Source organism: Corythoichthys intestinalis, chromosome 5 (assembly GCF_030265065.1).
Source record: "Corythoichthys intestinalis isolate RoL2023-P3 chromosome 5, ASM3026506v1, whole genome shotgun sequence".
Lineage (NCBI taxonomy): Eukaryota > Metazoa > Chordata > Actinopteri > Syngnathiformes > Syngnathidae > Corythoichthys > Corythoichthys intestinalis.
In genome coordinates, this window is record NC_080399.1 from 24778457 (window position 1) to 24800003 (window position 21547).

Below are 21547 nucleotides of genomic sequence, written 5' to 3' on the forward strand. Positions count from 1 at the left end.
ATATATATATATTTAAAGCAAAAATAGGTAACTTTTCAGTTTTGGTCGATCTTAGCGACACCGGTGAACAAAACCGGTAGTGTTTTGCTTTAAGAAAGACTCCGTTTCCCATTAGGGCCAGCGCACACCCGCACAGTGTCGTACAATCATTATCTCATGGTCGCCCGCGGATGGATTAAATGTCATTTCTGTTTCCAGCAACTGTGTGAAGGCTGAATAAGTAGTAAGGTAATGAATCAGTTGTGGCTAAACATGACGGTTAGCAACCGTGTGGCTTAGTGTGGCTAACCCAACCATCCCACCCGAACTCGTCAGCGCTGTTTGTCACAGCAGCAAATAAAAGGCGGGCCAATATTTTTTCTTGAGTATCGTTTTATCCCTGGTAGCCTTCCTTTTTTTCCTCCTTGAACAAAACTTATTGTCTCTTTTGTTGCTCGGCCATCTTTGCAGACTTTGCGCGAAAGCATTCGCATCGACTTCGGTCTTTAAAATTTAAGGGGAAGTGACGTATGCTGTAAAGCAGTCAACACATTTGTAGTTCTTTTTGTGTGGCAGGGTTCCTCAAACATAAATTAGTGCCGGTGAAAGTGATACAGACCCCCTCAAGATACAAAAGAGGTGTCATTCAGCTAGTTGTCAGTCCATGTATCATCACAAATATTTATAAATATGAATATTTTATAAAGGTTGAAAAGTTACATTGTGTTGCTTTAAGTATTGTCATGGTATATTTCGAAAACCTTTGATGATGGAGAAGTATTTAACCCTTTCAGGGGTCAAAAGTTGACACTTAAGACCTTTAACCCTTTTTAGAGCATGTGACTTTTTTTAGTCATTTAAAAAAAATATTTAAAATTATTTTCTTAATTATGAATAATTTTATCCAAAATATTGTTTTCAAAACTATACATTTGCAGTTTAATACAATGTTAATAAAAACTAAATTGATGAAATTAAAATCAATAAAAAAAAATACACAATAGTTACGGCCCAAAGTTGCATGCCATTGAAGGTGACAGAAAACCAATTAATTTAAAGCAGAAAGAAACGTCCAATCCATTTTGAATGGGATGGGGCCAATGAACGAATTAGTGCCGTTAATGGTAACCAATGAGATACATGAGTGCAGTGATCCATCTAAGGACTTAAAAAAAAAAAAAAAAACATTTGCTTGTATTGATATTATCAGTACACTTGAACCTTTCAAACACTGTCAGTTTGTCCTGCAAATCATAACCTTTGTCACTTAATGGCAAGACTCCAGTCATATTACGGGGTTGATCTTGGCTGACATGAAGTTTAATAAACTTTTCAGTCAGTACATTTGTCCAAACAAATATTTACAAATGCATCCAAATAATAACTGCTTTTTCCCCGAGTCTGATATTACTGATTTGCAAGTATTGCATATTAAAAAGTGAGGTTTTCATTGACATTAAAACTCACCAACAGATTGGCGACATACAGATTCTTGACAGGCGAAAGAAAGTTGTTGGAAAACATTGGCAGAATTACATAAACACACAGGGGTCAAGGTTGAACACGTTCACCCCGTTAGGTTCGCTGAATTCTGGTTAAAGTGTGACTGGACACAAGCGGACGCTACATATAACAGGTGACAGGACAACAACTTTTCATCTACAAGCATGAGGGTCATCGATTTGGTAAGAGTGGTTCTTCAGTAAAGCATATCAAAAGTCTCTTTTGTAATCGAAACGTCACTGATTTTTTTTTTTTTCCCCCCAACTGCAGGGTCCAGACCCATCTCTGGCTTATCGGCCAAATTTGACATCTGAAACAAAAAAGGAAGAAGACTATAGAAACTTTGAGGTAAGTTAAAGAAACTAGACTATACAGAAGTGTATAAAAAATGACAACAAGCTTTTAGTGTTTTTTATATATGTGTACAAAGCCTTAAAACAGATTTAATTATAGTAAAATGATTTACATAATACTCATTGTCACATGCACCCGTGTCTACATTTAAAGATACCTTTACCAATAGTAGTTTCATGCACGAATATTTTTTTTTCTTAAATGTTTTCATGACATTCATATAGGATAAGAGTCATAAACCTGCGGTGCAGGGAGCAATTGTGGCCCACGGGGCTATATTTTGATATTTTATTTTGTGATGGGTGATGAAAAAAAAAAGAATACATACAATTATTTAATTGAAGGCTCCATTTCAGTAGGAAAAAAAACTAATATTTAATATTAGTAACAAATTAAAAAATAAAATTCAAATCTAAAAAAGCTATGAGCAATAAAGTATATAAATAATCATGAATAAAACTTTGAGAAAATGATTTTTAACAAATTGTAATATATTGGTGTGGGGCTAGTAATATTAATAATAATGGAGGAAAATGCAAATTAAAAAAGCCTGACATTTCTGAATAAAAAAATAAATAAATAAAAAAAACTTATAAAAATAATAAATTGTTGTAAATTGAAAAAAAGAATGAAGACATACATTCAGAAAAGTCTAGCCTGTGTATATTTTGCTCTCTGACCTCACCTATCTTTACCCTTTGGCTGCCATTGAAGTCAATAGACATTTCAACTGGGATCGAGCTTCCAGCCCACTCTCAGTTGAAATTGATTGGATGTCTGTTGCTGTCAATAAGTGTTTTCAATATCAATTTCCCTCTTTTAGTACCTTACGCCATGACAGTCTAACAATCAATCACTGAAAAGAATCAATGGGACATTTATTATTTCAGAAGGGGAGTGTCGCCCAGCATGTGTACAACACATACAAACTGATGCACACCAACCAGAACGTGGACTTTGTCAAGCAAAAGGTAGGGACAAAGCACACACCAACACACACACTGAATCTACATGCCGTTTGTGGAATTTAAGGGACGCTTGGTGGGGGGTGTCTATTGACTGATTATTTTTTGGTTGCCTTATATTTTCAGTAGCATCCACTCGTAGATAGATATATTGACATCAAGAGTTTCACAAGAACACAACAACGCTACTGATACCATTGGGCCTTCGTTGCAGCACTTAGAATGGAGCGGGTGCAACCACGCTGAGATGACCATGATGGACGCCATCATGTCTCTGGACAAGCTGGTGGACGAGTCGGATCCAGATGTGGACTTCCCAAACTCCTTCCACGCCTTCCAGACGGCAGAGGGCATTCGCAAAGAGCACCCAGACAAAGGTACGAAGAGCTTTGGTGTTCTCGTTAATGAAGATTATAATTATATAGAGTATACAAACTAGGGCTGTCAAACGATTAAAATTTTTAATCGAGTTAATTACAGCTTAGAAATTAATTAATCGTAATTAATCACAATTCAAACCATCTATAAAATATGCCATATTTTTCGGTAAATTATTGTTGGAATGGAAAGATAAGACACAAGACTGATATATACATTCAACATACAGTACATAAGTACTGTATTTGTTTATTATAACAATAAATCAACAGTATGGCATTAACATTCTGTTAAAATCCATGAATAGAAAGACTTGCAGTTCTTAAAAGAGAAATATTAGCACAAGTTATAGAAATTTTATATTAAAACCCCTATTAATGTTTTCGTTTGAATAATATTTGTAAAATTTTCAATCAAAAAATAAACTAGTAGCTCGCCATTGTCGATGTCAATAATTACACAATGCTCATGGCGCTAAAACCCATAAAATCAGTCGCACCCAAGCGCCAGCAGAGGGCGACAAATCACCAAAAAACACAAGTAACAAGTGGACATTACACAGTGCTGTCATTTTAATCTGTTTGAGCGGGGCATGTGCGTTAAATACGTCAAACATTTTAACGTGATTAATCAAAAAAATTAATTACCGCCCGTTAACGCGATAATTTTGACAGCCCTAATACAAACTCAATTTTTTTAGGTTAGCACCACTGTGACAATATGTATACACAAACATTAGAATGCATCATGTACCGCCCCTGCCAAGAAATCCTGCATAAAACTCGTTCTGCTGGATTTGTTGTGTTCTGGTACTGGTCTTTCCAGTACCGAAACCAGCATGTGCTAGATTTCTTAGCAGGTCCTGAATGTGTTTTCCCAGACTGGTTCCAGCTAGTGGGTCTCATTCACGATGTTGGGAAGGTCATGGCACTGTGGGGTGAACCTCAGGTAAAACAGAATTAAGCAAATTCCTTTACTTTATGATTGTTCGGGTCCAATTTACAACATCCAACACTACTAAATTTGTAAATTTAACTCATTGGCTGCAACTGATGGCGACTGATGTCAAATCATTTGAACTGGGAGGGTCGGCAGCGAATGAGGATGTTTACTGGTGATAAACATTCATAAATGACAAGAAAATGATGAAAACAGCCATATGACTGGACGTCTATCACCGTCAATGGCAGTGAATAAATTAAATGTAATCAGTGGCGCGGGAAGTGGGGTGCTGCAATTTATTTAGTGTTGTGAAAAGGGGGTGTTAAACCAAGGCATATTGGCACTTTTAGTGTTCACATTTGTTTGTGTATCATTGCGCCGTTTAACTGTGGAGATTTGCATTACAATACACAGGTGCTTTTATTGCCGATACAAAAACTCCAACACACACTGTAGGTGAAATAGTACGCTGACTTTGTAGTAGCCTAGTACTACCTAAACTATCCGACATGCATGTGTACTGCCATTGTGCACGCCTCGTATGGAGAAAAAACACAAGCATGACAAATTTGGACCAAAACGAACAGCTGTTTTTGGATGGGAAAAATTAAAAAAGATCCCCCGCACCCCCTGCTGTGAGTGACTTCCAGCGCCCTTGAATGTAACGAATGTTTAACTTATATAATGTCACATTACAATGTAACACTCTGTATACATACAAGAACATTTGTGTTCACTGAGGATGTTAAATTTCACCTTTGTCAAGTGGGAACTTTGAAGTATACTTGAACTGTTTGCAAATTCCCACAAAATATTCTCTGAAACAAAGAAGGTTAAACTTTTTTCATAATTTGATAGAGACATTTATAGCCCGTGCTTACACGTGCATGGAAAATGAATAAATGCAGTAGGTGAGGGTTAATATGGAATACTCATAATGGTTTTACACATCTGTCTGCAGTGGGCGGTGGTGGGTGACACATTCCCCGTGGGCTGTGCATTTCAAAGCTCCATCGTGTTCCGAGACAGCACCTTCATGGAGAACCCGGATGATACAAATCCCAGCTACAAGTAGCTATAATATACATACATAGAATAGAATACTTTGTCATTATACATAGTACGATGAGATTAAAAGTACCAACTCCCTGATCACAAAAACAAGCATTATACAGGGTGATTCAAACGGAAGGTGCCAAAATCACACACATTTATTCATTTTAAATTCATTTCAATAGACTGAATTAGCAGTCATTTGATACAGGAATTATCCTTGTGTCCTTGGATGTCAATTTCTATTTGTCTTTGTCGGAAAATCACTCGTTTATTTACGCTCAAAATGGCGACTCCTCAGACGAAGGCGTTTTGTGTGCTTTAGTTTGCGTGTATCCTGAAGCATGTTTGGGAGGAATTTTCATATCGGCTTGATGTTGTCCGTGCCACTGGTGGCGGTCAACAATGAGCACTTGTGAAGCATGAAATAAAAACTTGAAGTTATATACAATACTTGTATCCAGCTAGTTATTAATTACATTTTTTTATGTTTTTTTAAATATACCACAATGGTTTTGGCACATTCTTTTTGAATCACCCTGTATTGTTATTGCAGTAATTTGCAGATCTTTACATGAGGCCCTCTAATTTCCTAAAATTGAGTTATGTTGTGATCGTTTTCTTCAGCTGTAAATATGGAATCTACCAAAAAAACTGTGGGCTGGACAACGTCCTGATGTCATGGGGTAATGATGGTGAGTACACAGATTTAAATTTTTATTCATACTTATATCTATATTTATAATCTTAGGCTGTAATTACACAAACTGGGACATTTAGTTCTTAGACCTCATCGAAGTACAGTGCTCCCTCGTGTTTTGTGGTTAATGGGGACCCCCCCCCCCAAAAAAGATTTTTTTGTGTTCAATGTACTTATTCAGATTTAGCATTGGAAAGAGATACATACATATAAGAAATGTTTTTTTTTAAAAACTTTTTTCACCAAAGTATAATTAGAAAAAATACCTTTATGTATATATATATTAATGAATGAATGAATGGATAAATAAGCACTTCACATGTGATAATTATAAATTTCAAACATGTTACTGTCCCACCTAATTATTTTTAAACTAAGTATAAAACTGCTCGTCTATTCTTAAATGCTTCATGGAGCGAGTCCACTCAAATCCGCTCAAGCTGCTCGCTTACACAATGAGTTGCCAGAGCAACTGTTTAACAAGTTAAACGATGATTGACGCATGCAGTGCTTTGAAGCTTCGGGTTCCAGGCATCAGTGGCAAGATGAAAAATTAAATGTCTGTCAATCATCGTTAATTTTAATAAGCAACTCCAGTGCACTCCCTGACCAACAATGAGCAGGAAGAGGGAGGGAGGGAGAGTGAGACTATGTGATTTGCTTTGGGACAGCTAGTCTATATTTTATTTTTTTTTTTTTTATTAATATTAATTGAAAAAAAAAAAAAATCTGTGATGGACAGAAGGAACGAAGTTTGCGCGAAGCATTACTGTACTACCCTCTAATAAGGTCCCCAAATCCTAAAAGTGAATTCAGAATTTTATTCTGTCCAAACACAAAAATGGTCCTCTAATATAAGATGTATGATACATTATTATGACTCATTTAAATACTTGAGTATATATTGCAGTTGTACTCAATGTGTTAGTGTTGTGTCCATTAGAGTACCTTTACCGCGTTCTCCAGTTCAACAAGTGTCCCCTCCCCAAGGAGGTGAGCCATCTTCGCCGTTTTTTCATCTTCCCCTGCACCCTGACTCAATGCCACATTATGTTTGTTCTGTCCTTGTAGGGCCTGAACATGATCCGCTACCATTCCTTCTATCCCTGGCACTCCCAAGGCGACTACATGTACCTGTGTGACGACAATGACCTGCAAATGCTGCCTTGGGTGAAGGCGTTTAAGTGAGTGGCGTACAATCAAAAGAATGTGTATAAGGGGAATATATTTCCATCGAATTGTATACATTTTTAATGGTATCAACGGTTTGTGGGAAAATTTGCGAAATAACATTTTGAAGGGGGATTTGGGGTAGCGTCAGATCCACAAACGCACATTTGTAAAAATTACAGTTCAATACATTGCTTGTTTGCAGTCTCACAAAATAACACAGAACTAATTTTTGATTAGGTAGGTTTTCACAATCTTGCATTTACCATTCCAAATTGAATAAAAAATGGGCACTAAAATATTGCTAAATAATTTACAATACAGCTCTAAATGTTGACCATATTAGGCAGGGTTTTAAGGAAACGTTCAATTGTTTCTATTGAGGCCAATATAGTATATATGTTTTACCTTATTTGTGTGTTTGTGTTCCCTGCAGCAAATTCGATCTCTACACAAAAGTGGAGGAACTGCCTGACGTGGAGAAGCTGCGTGTTTACTACCAGTCGCTGGTTGACAAATACTGTCCAGGAATACTAAAATGGTGAAACAGTAAAGCCAAAATTATTCATTCACCACCAAAAAGAGCATGATTTCCTTAAATCCATGCTAATTTCCAGTATGCATATATTCAATATTCTGTAAATTTTTAGTTGGTTTTTGTTGTTGTTGTTTTTTTTGTTTTTTAAGATATATATGAACATGTTGGACAAAAGTGACTTTCAGAACAATCATTTATTGTTTTTCCAATGTTATTTAAAAATGTTTTGTGGAAAAGGCACATTTGTGTGTGTAATACAAAGTGTTGACAAATTAAATCAAAAATAGAAAAGTAACATATTAAGTTGTCATGCTGAAAATTGAGTGGTTTGCCATGATGATTAAATTATCCAACGTGACATTCATATGAACATGTACAACATGCGAGCCCAAACAGGAAGTACAAATATATACACAGACATACCTCTTTGCTCATTTTGGTAACATTAGTCCTTTCTCACTGTCCTTTTTTTTCGGCACCTTCCGCATCCTCATCTACTACATCATTGGTGACATCCTCCTCATCTTTCTTATCACCCTCCTCCACTTCTCCCTCCTTTACATCTTCTTCACCCTCATGATCCTCATCTTTCTCATGTTTATCAATATCCTCATCATCTGTCCTTTTTGCATCTGGCAGAGCGTCTTTTTGATCAGAAATGTCCATTAAGTGTTTTTGTCTTCTGGGCAATGCCAGCAGCAAGCACAAGGTGGCGCTGCACCCGATCAGGGTCCAGATAAGCACAGGAGCGGGGACGCCCGTGACCTGGGCACGCACCCACCTCACTGCATGGGCCACGGCTGAATTGGGCTGCCGGCGTGGAGCTGACTTGTCCTAGGTAGATGTCAAATGATAATGCTCAATTTGGATTTAAACACAACTTTACCTTGATGTACTGAACTATTTGGCTGTCGTTGGCATCTAGCATCATCAGTGGAACTGTAACTGCATATTCAGCACTGTATTGTACAAAAAAAACACCTTAAGACAATGTAAAATAACAGCTTTTATGAAGTACCTTGAGTCCATGTTGTTCCAGCATACTCTCAAGGAACGGGTGGCCCAGATGAACTAGAGGATAAAATTCTTCATTGTAGACCCTCCTCCACCAGCGTTGTGGATAGGATCTGTACACAGATGCAAGTGTATGATTTATTTCTGTTTTCAAAGACATAAAATATCCTGCTGAACAAAAATATTATTGAAAGTTTATTTTACTCGCTTGTAAACAAATAATTCTTACTCCAGTGAGTACTACTGACCCGTCCTCTTTGGGGTGAGTAAACCAGTATTTGTAGCGGTGGGCTCGCAGGTACGTCGGAGGCTGCTGATGGAATGGGTAACGTGTGATGTCCGTCTGGACCAGCCTGATGACTGTGTGACACATGCAACTTGTCAGCCACAAAAGAAGCCAAATTCCGGCATTTTTTGTAAAATGTATACCTATAAGATATACCCGTTGTGACATTGGTGTGCCATGGTATTTATCTAGCGTGCCTTGGCTTAACAAAGGAGGGGAAAATGCACACTAAAATGACTTTTCCCACTACAATGATATTAATCAGTGGTGTCCAAACTACAAACCGCGGGCGCAATGCGGCCCACTCGCCTGTTTTTATTAGCCCGCAGCAAATTAGGAAAATATTGACTATGGCCCACATTAGAAGCTTGAGTTCATCCTACATTCTTTTTCACTTCTCAGCTTCAACACTAAGTGGAAATAGCCACTTAAACAGTGCCTCTCCATTAGCTTAGAGGTCAAAACCTTGAACTTAACAGACTTGTTTCACAGGTAATGTTAATTTTTTTCCAATAAAACATGATTAGTTGGATTGCTACAGGCGGATGATGTCGTTTATGAAAATATAATTGGCAAAAATTGAGATAGGAGGTCAGGCTTTTCAAAAATCGGTAATAGGATAGAAAATAGTGATCAGTGCACCCCTAGCAAGAGGCTACTAGAGGATGTCACATGCCTAAAGGCTGGACCATACACCTGAGTAGTGATGTTCACTAAGAAAAGGTGACTAGACATGCAGCATGCTTGACATTCTAAGCATAGAGAGAATAAGCAGTTGTTTTCAGAACCAGTCATACCGTCCATCTTGCCCTGTAGCAGTCGGTACATAAGGCTTGTGAACCACGGCGCCTGCGTGTGACTTCCAAGAGCAGCAAACCACATCTGCCAGTCCAAGCGGGGCTGGTGGGGTGTCACCACTGGGGGAGGAGTACTCATGTTGCCAGGTTTGTACATAAAGTCAATTTCCTGCAAGGGAAGAAGACAAGCATGTCACAAAATCATGTGACAGAGGGTTCAAACAATTGGATTGTACACCATACTGGAGGAAGTGGTTCTGGACAGACTTGGTTTTTTCCTCTTACCGTCCAAGTGACGCCATCATTACTCCCCTCTATAACAACTTCAGGACGGCCGCCCACTCCTGTCATCCTTCGGAACAACCCGTATGAGTTAACCAGCTGGTAACGATCCACGAGACTGTACGCTTGACGCACGCCGGGCCAGAGCTTGGCATTGGTGTCATATTCTATGTAGGTAAATGGCACCTGAAAGAAAAAAGAGGAAAAAAAGGCATATGGTATAGGGATTGAAATAAATGGTATTACACTTAGAAGTGTTTATCATATTTCTAAACAGTTCTAAAATATTAAAGGTGAATTTTTTGTAGTTTAAATTGAGTACAACTGATTTGTACTTGATAAATGAACTGTCGTGGATTAACAAAGGTTGTTTGAACATTTAATTCAGCCAATCTGTTCGCATTCCACTAAACTCCAGTACATGGGCTGCCCCTAGTGACTAGAGCAGAGGTTCTTAATCTGGGTTCGATCGAACCCCAGGGTGATTAAGTTTAAGGGGTTCGGCGAAGGGCCCAATTTTCGTACACTGACTAAATCTAGGCAAAGTGGTGTTTTAGAACAGGTTTTGGACTGGTTGCCTTCAATTTACAGGCTGTTTTCTATTTCTTTCAACTGCTAGCCCTCTATCTAATGAGATGAGAAACTGGTTTGATCAGTGGAAGGTTGACTCGCACTGGGTATGACGAAGTACAACAAACCTACGGTCAGCGTGGACTCAAATTTTGATCCTTTGTAAAGCATACTTTCAAAATGTGACAAACTCTGGAGAAGAATTCGCTTAGTTATTAGGTTTCTAGCTTAGATATATCAGGTTTAGATTTTTTATTTTTTATTTGCTTTGTTATCTAATACTGAAGTGTTCGATGAATGTACATGTGAAACTCTTAGGGTTCAGTACCTTTAGCAAGGGTAAGAACCACTGGACTAGAAGGAGCCAGTGCACAATTGGTGGTACTCGTATTACTCTCAGAAAATATGCTGTAATACAGTGTTTCCACTGCTCTATCGTGGTTTATCCTTTTTTTGATGAACCCCTCTGTATGTTGTTTTATTTAAATATTTACTTAGTGAATATATATATTATATATATATTTAGCTAAAACGAATCCTCGAGTTTAAAAATTGTTCCGACTAATTCTATTCGCCTCGAGGAATTTTGCCAGCTCTAAGCATCACGTTTTGCCCGGACTACTTGTAATGCGGGATAACACGCAGACATCACGTCTCTAGATGAAGAAGCAATAATACCTGATTCCAGCAGACAGCCACTACAAACTATGCCAACATAGTACACCCGCATGATGCTACAGTTGTAGCAGGTAGCGTCTGATGCATCTCATAGGTATCACATGTATATGGAACTAGATGCGAAATGACAGACTCAGCCGCGTTAGCCCATGTATATAGAACTAGATGCGAAATGACAGACTCGCCACTGTTAGTAAACTAGACTTCACAGCGCCAATAAATAAGATTAACGCTACTGTACCTTGCTAACGTAATGTTAGCCCTGCGGCAGGCTAGATTTCTATTAATTATGACTGCAGTCAGTACGTGGCTAACGTGTCTTACATACAGGCTTATTCAATCTGTAAAAACAGCGATGTAAAGTGATAAGGGTGTAAAATAAAAAATATAAATAAACTAACTTTCAATTTTAGCTCAGCAGTCATTGCTGGATAAAACACCAAGTAGCACTGGTGCCTAATGTGCTCCAATACCGCAGGTATGACACATTTATTTTGAACACTGCAAAAACTCAAAATCTTAGCAGGACTTACAATTTAGACCAACTTAAAACTTAGCTAGTACTTGTAATTAGCTTGATACAAATAGAAATTCAAACGAAAGACGTGGGAAAAACACCTAACTTTTAAGTGATGTGTTTAAGCGTAATGACATTTTTAGGTAAGAAATATGATTTTTTTTAAAATTTTATTTTTTAAAAATACGATCTAGAAGTTTTTTTTGGAGTGAAAGCCGTGTATTTGTTGTTGTTTTTTTTTTGTCACATCTCAGATGCAATTGTTGACTGTTTTCAACAATGTAAATTTAAAATAAAGACATTGATTGTCTGAAAATGGTTCACTATTAGGTGAAATGTCTTGTTTTCTCATGTATATTTATAATTGCTCTTTACCTAAAAAAAAAAAAATGTTTTATCCGATTACTCTATAGAATTTTAGTCGAACACTCGATTACTAAAATATTCGATAGCTGCTTCCCTACAGTAAACATACTCCCTATATTATTTCCAAAATTAGCAACTCATTCCAACTTCAACCTCTGAAAATATCACGACCATACTAAAGTATAATTTTAAGAATGCACGTCAGAACGAAAAGCTTGTGGCTATTTCTTCTGTTCTTAACTCACCAGACTGATGGTGAACATGGTGGCTGCAGCAGCAGCAAACACTGTCCACTGAAGCGTGGACCAAAATCTCCTCAGGAAACCAGAGACACATGCACACCTGGGAATACGTTACATATGTAGACAGGCTCAAAGTAAAGAATAACAAAACAAAATGTTATAAACAAATGCAAACAGAGGAGCGTGGTACAGTACCTGTACATGGCTGAAAGCATTTCCCAGGTAAGGGAGAGAACCCCGACCCATACCAATGGGAAAGTGACACCCTTTAGAAACTGGTTGAAATGGTGGTAGGTGAATGCTGAAATAGTCATTTTAAAAAAAAGTTATTTTATAGAGTATGTGACTGTTAAAATACCTTTATCAGCTAGGACCAATGTGCTACTACAGGGAAAAGTCTCAATGTTTAATGTAGTACTAATTAATTAGGCCACAAAGCCACAAAATATCAGAGTGGCTTATTGTTATTAGTACAATCATGACCTATTGCGTTAACACACAAACAAGGCGCAGTTGCCACCTAGTACCGTAACCTCATAACAGAATTTAAAAAATGGATCAGTTTTTATTACGGAAACATGAATTAAAAAATCAGGCCAAGACCGTCGATGCTAATATTCTACGATTGCAGGGGTCTCCAAACCAGTCTTCAAGATCCGCTGCGAGTCCTGGGCTGCATTCTAATCGCAGTTTGAGTTGCCCTCGCTCACTTGCCCTAAGCACTTGCGATGACGGGTGGAGGGTAAGTAGGTGGAGGGGGAGCGAAAGACGTAAATGGAACACACCTGCCCTCGTTCACTCACAGGCAAGAAAATCATGGAACAACCACAAGGTGTTGGAGTAGCGCTATACTGCCTATTTCAAATCAGTGGCGCCTCCAGAAATTCTTCATAGGGGTGGCCAAATGAGGACACTTAAAACCTTGGGGTGGCACACCAAAAAAATAAAAGTTTTTACTATGTTGTAGTATTAAACAGGCCAGTAGAAAATGTCAGAAAGACTTCAAGACACAGCTTCTGATATACTTTTGTTGATGGTGTTATATTGTATACTATTATATTGTGTTTATGTACATAGTCCATAATAGTCCAGTCTAAATTTTGAGTTCCGCAGCTACTACAATCTGACATACTGGCGAGTGGGGTGACCAGTGGGGTGGCCAACAAATTCACTGGGGGGAGCCGTGGCCAGGCCTCGCCACCCCCTGGTGGCACCATTATTCCACATCTCACAAAATATACTGCGACTCATGTCAATAAGCCAGAGAAGTATTATTTGGGCATTTCATTATTTATTTATTTATTTGTCTGTACCTTACAATCCATAAACAGATTTGATGTTCAAATACATTTAACCTATTTGAAGTTTAGTTTCAGTCCCTCCCAACGCCATTTGATTGACAGGCCATTCCTTTCGTTAAAAGCAAAATAGAAAAGGCAAACGAAATAGAAACATCAATGACAAAAATGGTCATTGTTTTTTACTTTTCTTTACTGACAAAAGTGAAAGTCAATAAAACAGTAACTTTACTCTTTATTTATTCATTTATTTCTCTTTATTTTTATTTATTTATTTTGGCACTCCTGTGATTCCATACGTCCTGCCATAACTGCCACATACAGGCTAATTTTTTTATTTTTACATTTTACATTTATTTTAACAACAATGATACATTTTACAATTCCAAAGGCAGTTTGGTATCACATTCAAACACCGTGCTGGCTCCTCCATTCATTTTCTTCTTCTCTGGTGGTAAATAGACAACAGCCAACGGTATTTGAGCTTCATTATCACCACCGCATGGACATATTTTCCGTGTAACGCTGCAATGCATTGTGGGATACAGGGAGCTCCGGAGTGACCATCGTTTTTCACTCGATCACTGAGCCCTCTGAGGGTCCATCTCACTAAGTTCACTTTGCTGTTTTGGGGATTGGAACGGCCCTTAACTCATTTGCTCCCAGAAACGTATAAATACATTCTATTTTTAAATGCTTCATTGTCCCCAAAACGTATTTATACGTCTTTTGCGTTTTTGTTTTTTTTTTAAACATGAAGAATCTATAGCTTGTGATCTATCTGAGAAACAAAAAACAAGGCTCCAAACCCATTTTAAAGCAATAAAACTGGCCACTGGAGAGCAGTAGCGCATTTTGTAAAGACCCGCAACCCGATTCAACAGCAATGAAAGGCCGGGCAGCACGGTCTGAGCAATGGTGGCAGTATGCCAGGCGGCGGATGACCGAACAAAACAACCGAGAGGACGCCTGGAATGCCAGGCGCTGGACGACGGTGCAAAACGACTGAGACCACCATGCAGCGGGCTTGCCAAGCAGACCCCGCAGAGATTCAAAAATAATCCATCTTTGTGAGACAGACAACGATGAGGGAAAAGTTTACACGGCAGACGCGGCGACAACAGCGTCATCTCGGCGACAACAGGCGTCATCTCTCAGTACTCATGTGTAAACAAATTGTTACTTTACCATCAAAAGCTCTATTTGTTTTGTTCATTATGATATTTTGTAAAAGGAAAACATTATTCAGATGTTTGGGATGCAACTAATGTAAAAAAAATAGCTGTGTTAAAGTCAGTTATGCTGGAAATGTATGCGTTTACAAAAAGCTCATTTTCTCGGTTTTTTCATCAGAAATTGGAAAATTGGTCAAACTAAGCTATTTTCTAATGCAGATTTCTAAAGAATGGAAAAAGATATGAACTTACTTTTTTTTCTGCTGAAAGAAGAAAGTCTAACATTTCTTTTGGTGGGTTCCATGTTTATATAGCAATAGAACAGAATTTTCTGTGGGCCTTGCAAAATCAGTCAAAATCCAGAAAAACGGCCGGGAGCGAAGGGCCTTGCTCTGGTGAAAATGGCTGGGAGTGAGTGAGTTAAGATGGCGGCGGTGGCTAGGGCAAGTGAGCAAGGGCTCATTTAAACCGCGATTGAAACGCAGCCATGGTTTTTGTTCCAACCGATACAGCACAGACAGTTGAACCATTGAGCTTTCTTCTAAAACAAGCAGCACCTGACTGCAATCAACTGATTACACATGTAAAACACCAGATTGGGGAAAAGGTGTTGTCTTGTTTGGTTGGAAAGAAATTCTGCACTCACTGCGGTCTTAAGTGGAAAAGTTTGGAGAACCCGTATTCTAGTGTATGTATAATGAAGATTGTGACCAATCCATCCATTACTAAAGAAGAAATACGACTCACAAAATAGCACCTCCAAAATGACTTATTAATTTAGAAAATGGAAATTAATGAAATACAAATTGCAAGCCCCGAGACTTGATACTCTCCTATAGGATATCTGTATTGACTTTCAAGAAGATCTGTTCCGTATCTAATTGTTTTCCATGTTTTAATTAATGACTAATTAATCAAGAGAAAACACCGAAAAATACCTCGAAGATCAACGCTTATACATCCCAAGAATATACCTACAAAATTTCGTTGTGATCGATGCACAAAAAAAGGAGTAATCGATAAAAATGATCGTGTACACACCGCCAACAGCCAGTACAAAAACAACATGAACGACAAATTGACAGTCCTTGAGCCTGTAACTATACGGTCATTTTGAGAATAAGATTTTTTTTCTAGTCTACATAGTAAGTTAGTAACACACCTATCTTGGAAGAAATAGCTCTTGTCGTCGTATCCACGTTCAGGTTGAAACATATGATTGTGCCAAAAATTAGCAGGGACAGGATGACCAGCTCCAATATGTAACACAGCCAGGACCACAGCTTGGACTCTGAATGGTGATAAAAAAAAGATTTACACCAAGACCATGACAGAAAAATGTTAAAATAATAAACATTAGTAGAGACTGGATAAAACCTTTGTGTTCAGTTTGTTCTGCCGAGCGCAGCCAGAAGCGTATGTGTCGGTCGTCCAGCAAAGACAAACAAAGAGCCATGGTCAGCAGGTTAAAGAAGTTATAATTGCCTGACAAAATGATCAACACTTGCAGCAGCACCTGCACAGAAAAGAAGGAAATCATTCAAATGACTTAGAAAAATTACTGCAGGCATCATGTGCACTCAAGACCAGACACGTGGCTTTGCTCACTTGCGAGTAGAAAGCAAAGAGTCGGAGCCTGCGTAGAGGACTGAAGAAAAGCGGTGGCACAGCAATCTCAATAGTGAAGGCGCCCACCACGCTCAGCTTCTGCCACCAAACAGGCGACTGGTGGGTAAACCAGGCCAGAGGGGTTGGGATGCACTGGGTTTCGTAGTGGTATGTCATTGCTGTTCAAAAATGAGGCAAAAGGAGAGTTTAACATGTACAAACATTTTGAGGGAGAAACTGTCAGAAACAGAGTACCATTGTTGTTTTTGTCAATGATGAAGATAACAAAAACCTTTCGTCGACGAACACTACAGTATTTTCGTGACGATGACAAGCTAAAAAATGTTTAACGAGACGAATGCCAGTTTGTCGTCTGATGAGACAATAACGAGACGAAAATGCAATACAGTTTGGGTCGTGTCACTCAGGCTGTGCCACCCCAATACTCACTGGTGTTAGGAGGTGCTTCAATCGAGGCTGCGCTCAATTTTGCTTGTTTTGAATTGAACCAGAGGGTAAGATTTGTTTTCTTATCTGGGCATGCAAGCATCATGTTGCTTTAGCCTTGAAAGGTATTTGCGGAGTGAACATCACTCACCAAATGTAACTCGTTGCGTTAACATAGTATTTGCGTTAGCTTTAGCATTTAGCGTGGCGAGTCTTCAACATACAGATCGTGGCGTCCAGGTGGGTTTAATTAATTGAAAATAATGTATCGTTTCCCTGCTGAGTGTGTATTGTCATCACGAAAATGATGTTGTCCTTGCAGAGTGCAGACACTATAATATGTGCTCCCCTTCCATGTTCATTATTAATATTTATATTATATTATAATAATATGTTCTTTAATATATTTTTGGACAAAAATGTTTCAGCTGAAAGTTTTAGTTTTCCTCTGCAAAATTAAAACTAGACAAAATTTGGATGAGATTCCATCGACTGAAACTAGACTAATACCCCTTGCCCACTGGCCAAAAAACCCATGTCAACCCACTAACAATCGGCTTTTGGTGGCAGTGGGAAAGGTGCAGCGACCCGCCTCGACCCGTGTCAATCAACCCGCCAAGCGACCCGCGTTAAAATCACCTCGGCTCTGATCGTCAGCAGTGTGAAAGCAAAACCCCGGGTCAACAGTCAACACCCTAATCTACGTGGTGACGTAGGCTCTTACGTGATGCGTCATAACTCCTTTCAATTTCAAACCAAAATTCACGTCGCCTACGTTGCCTCAGCACAAGCAGAGTGTTGATCCTTTGCTGCATTTCGACCATTTTGAGGGCAGTAAAAAGCATGAAAACAGAGAACACAAACAGAAAGGAGGCTTCCATGTTGCTCTGCATTGTTTACTTCCTTGAACTGAATGAATTTGGTCGCACTTGTCGACGCGCATCTTAGCGTGATGACGTCACATAACCTTACGCACGGCGGAGGAGGGGTGGGGGGTTAGACGGGTGAAAAGAAAAAAGACAGCTTTTTTTTTTTGTCAATGAGAAAGGTGCCAAATGCCAATTGCTAGTGGGTTGCATCGGCTTCGAAAAAACGCGCGTTGACCCACTAGTTTCAGTGGGAAAGGGGCATGACGAATGCATGTTAAAATGACTAAAATATGACTAAGACTAATACTCGTATGTATTTTCATCCAAAAAGGGCTGCCAAAGGCAGTCTAGACACACACAAAAAACCCCCACTGAAAACAGACTAAAAAGTCTCTCACATAATTCGCCATTCAACAGCAAAATGACGGTACTATGCGTGTGTTGAAAAGGTGTCATACCAGTTAAGCCCCACCAAGTCGGACAGCGTGAGGTGAGCTTCACAACTCCAGAGGCAAACATGAGGCGGAAGAGCAACCATCGGACAAGCCAAAATGTGATGCGATCGTGTTCGCGGACTCCCCGAGAGCCCCGGATGAGAGTCATTGGAGCCACGAGGATGCAGAGAAAGCCAGTCTCCAGAAGCAGGTTGTCCCTGGCAGAATAAGATTTTAAGTGCTTGTTGTGTGGCAAACAACAGAAATTCCAAACCATTTTGAGAGTGAAGAGCTGCAAGAATTGATTCAACTCCATTTAATTGGTCTGACAATGCACCTTGTTACACTTGTTGTAATGACAATAAAGTGATTCATTCAAAATGATCATGTATCTACTGCCGAGCACTCACCATTGGAAGTAGAGGAACACCTGCCCAACCTGCAACAGAAACAAAGTAAGAAAGACGCCATACACTGCATTTGATCTGCAGCAGTACATTAACATTACCTGGTACATGGACAAGTACATGAACCAGAGACAGAAGAAAACCATGCTATCCCTCAATGCCCCCACTAGCACGGCAGCCAGGCTGAGTGCCGCCCCCAGCAGGCAAAGCAGCTCCATGGCCGTATGCGTGTCCAAGCCCAGGTGGGGGCCCAGCCACAGCAGGGTGGGCGAGGCCAGCAGCTGCTCACCCAAAGGCTTACCGCTGTAGCGCAGCTGCCTACGGGCGGGGAGTAGACCCTCGTTGCCATAGAGACCTACAAATACAATTCCCCAAAATAGTTAATAATAAAACCCATTAAGGGTATTTTGACTTTGTATACAACTCCATCTCCACTTATAGTTACTAAAACCTCATTTTAGGTTTATTGATGACTCTAAATTGCCCATAGATGTGAATATACTAGTCCTTCTAAAAAAAATTAGCATATTGTGATAATGTTCATTATTTTCTGTACTTTACTGATAAACATTAGACTTTCATATATTTTTGATTCATTACACACAACTGAAGTAGTTCAAGATTTTTATTGTTTTAATATTGATGATTTTGGCAAAAAAGTCAAGAAAAACTAAAAATCCCCATCTCAAAATAATTAGCATATTTCATCCGACCAATACAAAAAAGTGTTTTTTAATACAAAAAAGTCAACCTTCAATTAATTATATCAGCTATGCACTCAATACTTGGTCGGGAATCCTTTTGCAGAAATGACTGCTTCAATGCGGCGTGTCATGGAGGCAATCAGCCTGTGTCACTGCTAAGGTGTTATGGAGCCCCGGGATGCTTCGATAGCGGCCTTAAGCTCATCCACAGTGTTGGGTCTGGTGTCTCTCAACTCCCTCTTCACAATATCCCACAGATTCTCTATGGGGTTCAGGTCAGGAGAGTTGGCAGGCCAATTAAGCACAGTAATGCCATGGTCAGTAAACCATTTACCAGTGGTTTTGGCACTGTGAGCAGGTGCCAGGTCGTGCTGAAAAATGAAATCTTCATCTCCATAAAGCTTTTCAGCAGATGGAAGCATGAAGTGCTCCAAAAGATAGCTAGCTGCATTGACCTTGCCCTTGATAAAACACAGTAGACCAACACCAGCAGCTGACATGGCACCCCAGACCATCACTGACTGTGGGTACTTGACACTGGACTTTAGGCATTTTAGTATTTCCTTCTCCCCAGTCTTCCTCCAAACTCTGGCATCCTGATTTCCGAATGACATGCAAAATTTGCTTTCATCTGAAAAAAGTACTTTGGACCACTGAGCAACAGTCCAGTGCTGCTTCTCTGTAGCCCAGGTCAGGCAGTTCTGCCACTGTTTCAGGTTCAAAAGTGGCTTGACCTAGGGAATACGGCACCTGTAGCCCATTTCCAGCATACGCCTGTGCACTGTGGCCCTGGATGTTTCTATCCAGACTCAGTCCACTGTTTCTGCAGGTCCCCCAAAGTCTGGAATCGGCCCTTCTCCACAATCTTTCTTAGGGTCCGGTCACCTCTTCTGGTTGTGCAACATTTCCTGCCACACTTTCCTTCCCACTGAGGTGCCTTGAATTACAGCACTGTGGGAACAGCCTATTCGCTCAGAAATTTGTGCCTTAGCCTCTTGCTTGAGGGTGTCAATGATGGCCTTCTAGCCAGCAGTCAGGTCGGCAGTCTTGCGGTTTTGAGTAATGAACCAGGCTAGGAGTTTTTAAAAGCCTCAGGAATCTTTTGCAGGGGTTTTGTGTTAATTCGTTGATTCAGATAACTAGGTTAGTAGCTTCTTTAGAGTACCTTTTCATGATATGTTAATTTTTTGGGATAGGGATTTTTGTTTTTGCTTGACTTTTTTGCCAAAATCATCAATATTAAAACAATAAAAGGCTTGAACTACTTCAGTTGTGGGTTAGGAATCCAAAATCTATGATAGTCTAATGTTTATCAGTACATTACAGAGAATAGTGAACTTTGTCACAATATGCTTTTTTTTTTTTTTTGGAGAAGGACCAGTGTTTGACTGCTGGTTCCAAACCACCACCATACAAGAAAAGGTTGCCTACCTTTCAACTACCAGCTTTGCCATAGGCATTGTGGGTAACGTAGTTCCAATCTGACCTGTATGTTTATATTCATACAAGCTTGTGTGTTGAGATAAATTTTCTCTTTCTCCCAGTTTTAAAGGGAGAAAGAACATTCCAGAACCTCGTACGCCACGTACGCGGCGGTGCAGAGTTCTGTGCTTACATTAGCAAGGTAGTTTTAAAAGCAAACTCCTCCCCAATAAACTAAGTTTGTCTTACCTGGTATTTGCACGTAGAGCGAAACAAATGCATTCAGATAGATGACAGCCATGCACCAGAGGAACATGCGCCGTGGCAAAATGATTTCCCCCATATTTGGGAGTGAACTTGACGCTGGGCGGGACGTTCGAATATCCGAGCTGACAGACTGGATACCCGCCCGGGGAGAATGTGAGACAGCCAGGCAGCATTCAGCGCTGTCTTCCGCTACTTGACCGCCCGGATCCATGTTCTACGTTGCTTGCGTTATGCCGAGTGGCTCGCTAGCGACCTCTAATGCCGTGGAGTATTCATTGGCCAAATTTTAGAGTTTATTCAGTATGGTTGCCATTCTATGGAGGTAGATTTGTCTGTATGATTTAAAAAAAAATGTTGCTTCGATTAAAATATACATTTTCATTAAAAAAAAAAAAAAAGTGCATTCGAGCATATTTGTTTGAAAATGTTTTAATCATATTTAAATAATGAAAATTTGAAAAAATAGATATATCATATTATTGAAATTAATTATTATAGTTTGCTTGAAGCAACTTTTTTGATTGCAGTAATGTTTTCTGTTCAGGTCGTGTTATGGGTAGGACGTTTGTGCCATTTAAAAAA

General features: G+C 39.3%; 2 protein-coding genes across 3 annotated transcripts; one reads left to right on the top strand and one right to left on the bottom strand.

The window, feature by feature from the left end:
• Window positions 1-1589: 1589 nt before the first annotated feature.
• Window positions 1590-8736, top strand: miox (myo-inositol oxygenase). Its single transcript, XM_057837944.1, has 10 exons — window positions 1590-1664; window positions 1753-1830; window positions 2727-2807; window positions 3016-3178; window positions 4060-4127; window positions 5083-5192; window positions 5802-5869; window positions 6818-6867; window positions 6946-7058; window positions 7481-8736. The coding sequence occupies exons 1-10, from the start codon at window positions 1647-1649 to the stop codon at window positions 7587-7589; spliced, it is 858 nt and encodes a 285-aa protein (XP_057693927.1). The 5' UTR covers window positions 1590-1646; the 3' UTR covers window positions 7590-8736.
• On the bottom strand, window positions 7453-21208 carry lmf2a (lipase maturation factor 2a). 2 transcript variants are annotated; one of them, XM_057837943.1, is made up of 15 exons: window positions 20948-21208; window positions 18674-18927; window positions 18576-18604; window positions 18190-18383; window positions 16416-16594; window positions 16185-16323; window positions 15970-16098; window positions 12530-12635; window positions 12338-12434; window positions 9965-10147; window positions 9680-9848; window positions 8845-8956; window positions 8601-8709; window positions 8006-8416; window positions 7453-7577 (listed from the first exon to the last, which is right to left on the bottom strand). In XM_057837943.1, exons 1-14 carry the CDS (start codon window positions 21174-21176, stop codon window positions 8039-8041), a joined length of 2307 nt encoding a protein of 768 aa, XP_057693926.1. In that variant the 5' UTR covers window positions 21177-21208; the 3' UTR covers window positions 7453-7577; window positions 8006-8038. The 2 variants fall into 2 exon arrangements, with proteins under 2 accessions (XP_057693926.1, XP_057693924.1); XM_057837941.1 differs by lacking the exon at window positions 7453-7577 and having other exon boundaries at window positions 7773-8416.
• Window positions 21209-21547: the final 339 nt, after the last annotated feature.